Raw genomic sequence first — 6,000 nt, forward strand, 5'->3', positions numbered from 1 at the left:
TAGGCATATTTATGAAACTTGTTGCAGAATATTTGACTACTTAAATTCAATAGAAAGTAACACATATATTTTTTAGACATTTATGGCAATTTCATTCTCTTAAGAATAGATAGTGAAGTAGATAATCTTTAGCCAGTTTTTTTACCTTTTGGGAAAAAATACCAATATGCTTAAAAATTTTGAGCAGCATTAAACTGTCATCGGTGATCATCAGTAAGTTGGGAGCTGAAGTTTCGGAAGTCTTATTAGGTAGATTTGCATTTCTGCAGTGGGGGTTTTGTTTTGTTTAAAATCTGCCTACCATTGTCATCATAAACACTTCTTTGCTTCTGGTATCTTTTCCCTGAAGTGCCTTGTGGCTTCCTGCCTTGCTGTGCCCATGTGGAGATGCTGCTGCCTTTTGTCCTGATGGGCCTGAAAATTCAGAGAGTGGCCACAGCCACTTCTCTACTAGGAATGCATGTGATTTGTGTCCCAGGAGAGCCCTCAGTCTGACTTGATTTTTGGTATGAAGCATGATCTGTAAATGACTGCAAAACCCCATAGAGGACTCCTTTGGCTCTCTGAACTCTTAAAGCCATTTCCGGTAGAACTTTCCATGTGAGCATCTCATTTACAATTTTGCACAACCAGCTTTTCACTTTGGCTGTTTTCTGTTTTTTTATTGTCACATCTTTGAATAATGTGCTATCAAGGTAGTAAGATTTGTGGCTACTAATAACTGTTACATTATTTCTTCCTTACCTGTTTAGTAAGGAAGGAGAAATTTGATACTTAATATAAGATGAAACTGATTTTGTTCTTATATAGGTCCTGTCCCTGCCATCAATGGGGTACTGAAGAAAACAGGACAGAGTCTTAAGGACATGGATTTGGTAGAGGTAAGTGTTACACTATTTTACATGAATAAACCACCAATAAACATGGATTTGGTAGAAGTAAGTGTTACACTATTTTACATGAATAAGCCATTTCTATCGCATAAATGGCTTTAATTTGGTATTTTGCAGCTTTTTTTTTGTTTCCGTGCCTTTCCAAATGATGTGCATCTAAGTATTAATTTTGTTACATGCTTTGGGTCAGTACTTTTCTCTACCTGATTAAAATGCTTTATGTATATTCGAAGAATTAAAACAGTCTGATTTCTCCTACTAAAATATGAATTCCTAGAAACTTTAGAACCTTATAAGAATATTGCATTTTAGACTACCTATGTGCTTGTTGAATTGAATTGAATATTATATAAGGTGGGTGAGAAATAAATAATATACATTTTACATTTGGGGACGATTGAAAATTTTACGTAATTAAACATATGCTACTTGACATTGGGAAATCACTAATATAACAAAGGAAATCTCTTTATTTAAATTGGTAGAGAAGGGGCTTCTCACTCGGCACACGTGTGATCTCCTCTGTGGTAACCTCTCATCCAGGAAACCATGGTTTTATTTTTTTTATTTTTTAAAGATTTTATTTATTTATTTTGACACAGAGAGAGAGAGAGAGAGGCAACGAGAGAGGGAACATAAGCAAGGGGAGAGGGAGAAGCAGGCTTCCCGCCGAGCAGAGAGCCCGATGCGGGGCTCGATCCCAGGACCCTGGGATCATGACCTGAGCCGAAGGCAGACGCTTAATGACTGAGCCACCCAGGCGCCCCCAGGAAACCATGGTTTTAGACAGACAGCTTATCCTTATAGCTCTTCTTCCATGCTTAGACCCTCAAGGGGGCTGCCTAATTATCATACTTATATTAGCAAATAATGTCCCTGAATTTCTGACTCTAGATTTCACACTTAAAACTCTGTTTAAATATGTCAGCTCTGCAAAGCTGTTCATAATCATTTATAGATGTGTATGTACTCAAGGACATAACTCTCAGTACCTTGATATGATTGTCTTTGGGACTTTTGATTACCGTGTGGTAGTTTTTCCTCAGTTCAAAAACCTAGTTTTGCTAGTTCATATTCCAGGTCTCTTAGTACTGCCTTAAACATGACCATATAAAATGGAAAAATAATGTAGGACCTAAGGACAAACAAAGCACCATCTTGGAAAAACACAAAATACAGTAGGAAAGAACACAAGGCTGGATTTTGATCTCGACTCTGTAAAAGTTACCTTTCTTAAAATCAGTTTTCTTGGGTGCCTGGATGGCTTGGTTGGGTGGCTGCCTTTGGCTTGGGTCACGGTCCCAGAGTCCCGCATCGGGCTCCCAGCTCAGTGGGGAGTCTGCTTCTCCTTCTGACCCTCTCCCCTCTCGTGCTCTCTCTCAAATAAATAAATAAAATCATAAAAAAAAAAAAATCAATTTTCTTACCTATAAAATTTTCTAGCTAAGATCATATGAAACTATAGTGCTATGAACTTGAAGGAAGGTAATTGTCATAGCCAACCTTGTTAAGTAAATACAATATGATACTTTTCAGATCTGCCAAATTTCAGCACGGTAACCATTCCTCTATGTATCTGGTTCTGAAGGTTTATCCTTGGTTGTGTGTCAGTTTCTTCTTAGAAGAAAGGCTAGTAGTACTGGGAAATAATAATAATAGTAGTAGTAATAATAATAATAATACTAGGAGCAACCATCTACTGAATGGTTGGTATGTGTCAGGAAATACACCGGACACTTAATACCCATGATTTCATTTAACCTTGACAATAACTCCTAGGATGTACTATAGTCACAGTTTACTATTGAAGGAACCTCGAGTGTCAAGAGCTTAAAGAACATGCATACAGCCAAGATTTGAGCCATCCCTCTGGCTCCAGAACCCGTAGGCCATCTCCCACTGTCTCTACTAGGTACCCATTTATAACATTGCTGAGGATTTCTTTTCTCCAAGGGATGCAGTTAAAGTATCGGTTGGTAAATCCACCCATTTTCAAACCTGTTATCTTTACAAAGAGTGGTTGAAGATAAATTGAAATAACATCGTAAGGTAGTTTAAATAGGAGAAAAAGAGCAAAAGTAGTCATCAGTAGGACTGAACAATTCTCAGTTAAAAATCAACTTATGAACAAGGATTTTTATCTGTGTTTTGATTATTTTTAGGTGAATGAAGCTTTTGCTCCTCAATACTTAGCAGTCGAGAAGAGTTTGGATCTTGACCCAAGTAAAACCAATGTGAATGGTGGAGCCATTGCTTTGGGTCATCCCCTGGGAGGATCTGGAACAAGAATTACGGCGCACCTGGTTCACGAATTAAGGTATTTACTAGAAATTGTTGCATTTCATATTTGCCATCTTGGGTAAAAATGCATGGATTTGGGTTTCCTCAGAACAGTCCAGCATTTTCCAATCTTCCTCATATCCCCCTGTACTGCTTCTCACCAGGAACAAGTTATTTGGGGGCACCCCTTTTGGGCTGACCTTATAGATGACTCGGTTGACTTGTTAGTGGTGTTGCACTTGGGATGTGCACGCTTCCTCGTGTTTGCCCTGTGCTCACTGAGCCTCTGGCCCCTCCCCAGCACTGTCCCCCCTGCCGCCAGGACTGCCTGCCTCCCCCCCCTCCTGCCCTATCCCCAGCCCCTCCCACCACCTGGCACTGGTGCACAGCAGTCAGCCCTACTGAGGACTTCGGTCGTCGTGGTGTGCTTACACTCCAGTGCCAGCTACAAGAGTGAGATACAGTTCTTTATTTTATTTTATTTTTTTAAAGATTTTATTTATTTATTTGACAGAGAGAGACAGTGAGAGAGGGAACAGGGAGCCCAATGTGGGGCTCGATCCCAGGACCCTGGGATCATGACCTGAGCAGAAGGCAGACGCTTAACGACTGAGCCACCCAGGCGCCCCGAGATACAATTCTTTAGGAGAACAAACAAAATATTGGGAGGATTCTGAGCTGGATGCTGTCATTTAAGAAACCTGAGCAAACTGCTAGTTTGGGTCTGAGCTAAGTGTTTCTGACACTTGTGCCAGGGTTCCAGAAGAGCCCTTCTGCGTGTCTGATACTTCTCAGTTTTGATACAAGAGCTCCTCCTTCTGGTACAGTGTATTTTGGACCATTTTGCTCTATTAGGAAGAAGCAAACAAAACCAAATACGTCAGGCCAGAAAAGTCACTCTGGCTCCTATTAGGTTAAGGTAAATGGGATTCATTTCATTTCATTTTTTTTTTTAATTTAAGATTTTATTTATTTATTTGACAGAGAACACAAGCAGGGGGAGTGGCAGGCAGAGGGAGAGGAGAAGCGGACTCCCTGCTGAGCAGGGAGCCCGACGTGGGACTCGATCCCAGGACCCTGGGATCATGACCTGAGCCGAAGGCAGACGCTTAACGACTGAGCCACCCAGGCACCCTTCATTTAGTAATTCACGGAGTTGAAATGAGTGATGTGCACCAAAAAGTTCCCAGGTGCTTTTCTCTTGGATTGAGGAGCGAGAATAGACCGTGGTCTAGAGGAGTCTAATTTTTATGAAAGGGACATGAAATGCTTCCAAATCACCTACCCGTTCACATGGGCAAACTTCACTGACTGCAGTTCCACTAAGGTGCCATGAAAATCAGAATCTATAAAAATCAAAGAGGCTGGCCGCTCACTCCCCCTTCTTCAGCTTCCTTTTTATCCCCATGACGACCTGGCCTCTCTCCTTTCTCACAACACACCTCAGCTTCTAGATCTGTTTCAGCCTCTCTCTTCTGTGTTACCACTTTCTCTTAATAAATATATTCAGTTTTCTGAATTCCTTGTGTTGTGACTATAAACCAAGATTGAGGATTGGGGAAAAGATTGAGACGCTGAGCTGAATGAGAATGAATAATGCAGATGTGACCATTATTAATTCTATGTCATTAATTTTCTAATTAGCTCCGTTTTTTATTTGAGTAGATTTCAGCCACTGCTTTCTCTTCTAGGCGTCGGGGCGGGAAATACGCTGTTGGATCAGCTTGCATTGGAGGTGGCCAGGGCATTGCCGTTATCATCGAGAGCATGGCCTGAGGGGCGGGGGGCCCAGCGAGGCCCCCTCGTACTGTGCTGGGTCAGGCCACAGCAAAGCAGGTGGCCTTCGGAGCAGCTGCGAAACCAGACATGCCCTCTACTGCAAGTGTCTGAGTGTGATTAAGGGATAATGAGGCGAAGATGTATTTCTGCACAAAAATCCAACTACAGAGGCCTTAAAAGAAATTGTATTCTCTTGCCATGTAATTACCACGTATGCCTTAGATTAATATGATTGCAAGAAAAATGGAATAAATACTGCTTTAACTTCAGCTGATCCTTTCCTGTCATTTCTTGGATTTTTAAAAATCTTTTAATTGAGGAAAAATACACATACCATAAAATTTACCATCTTAACCATTTTTAAGTGGCTTAAATACATTTCTCACTGTTGTGCAACCACCGGTCGCCTCCATCTCCGGGACTCTGTCTTGCAGAGCTGAGACTCTGCCCCCGTTCAACACGGACTCTCCTGCCCCCCTCCCTGCTGCCCCCCACCCCCACGCCGGCAAGCACCATTCTCCTTCCTGCCACTAAGAATCTGACCACTCCAGGCCCCTCACAGAAAGCGAATCATACAGGAGCTGTCCTGTGCCTGGATTATCTCACCCAGCATCGAGCCCTCGGGGTTCACCCATGTCCTATCACATGTCAGCACTGCCTTCTTAGAAGAATTCTAAGACAGAAGAATATCCCATTGTATGTATAGACCGCGTTTGTTTATCCTTCCATCCATCCGTAGACACTTGGTTGCTTTTGTGAAGAATTCTACTATAAACAAGGGGGGACAATTATCTATTCACAGCCCTGCTTTCAGTTCTTTTGGGCATGTACCCGAAAGTGGAATTGCTGGATCCTATGGTAACTCTGATTGTAATATTTCTAGGACTTGCCAAACAGTTTTCCATAGCAGCTGTGCCATCTTACACTCTCATCAACCTTGTACAAGGGGTTCCAATTTTTCCACATCCTGCACTGATACTTGCTATTTTCTGTTTGTTTTTTAGACTAGCCTTCCTCATGGGTGTGAGGGGTACCGCACTGTGGTTTT

At 41.9% G+C, this 6,000-nt stretch overlaps 1 protein-coding gene across 1 annotated transcript in view; it reads left to right on the top strand.

The window, feature by feature from the left end:
* The window catches only part of ACAA2 (acetyl-CoA acyltransferase 2), a 32,079-nt gene extending 26,858 nt beyond the window's left edge, over window positions 1–5,221 (top strand). The window contains exons 8-10 of the mRNA XM_036078213.2: window positions 811–881; window positions 3,056–3,210; window positions 4,865–5,221. Coding sequence (XP_035934106.1) covers window positions 811–881; window positions 3,056–3,210; window positions 4,865–4,949 — 311 coding nt within the window. The 3' untranslated portion in view covers window positions 4,950–5,221. The remainder of the gene's footprint in view (window positions 1–810; window positions 882–3,055; window positions 3,211–4,864) is intronic.
* The last annotated feature ends 779 nt before the right edge of the window (window positions 5,222–6,000 follow it).

This window comes from Halichoerus grypus, chromosome 13 (genome assembly GCF_964656455.1).
Source record: "Halichoerus grypus chromosome 13, mHalGry1.hap1.1, whole genome shotgun sequence".
NCBI classification, from domain to species: Eukaryota; Metazoa; Chordata; class Mammalia; order Carnivora; family Phocidae; genus Halichoerus; species Halichoerus grypus.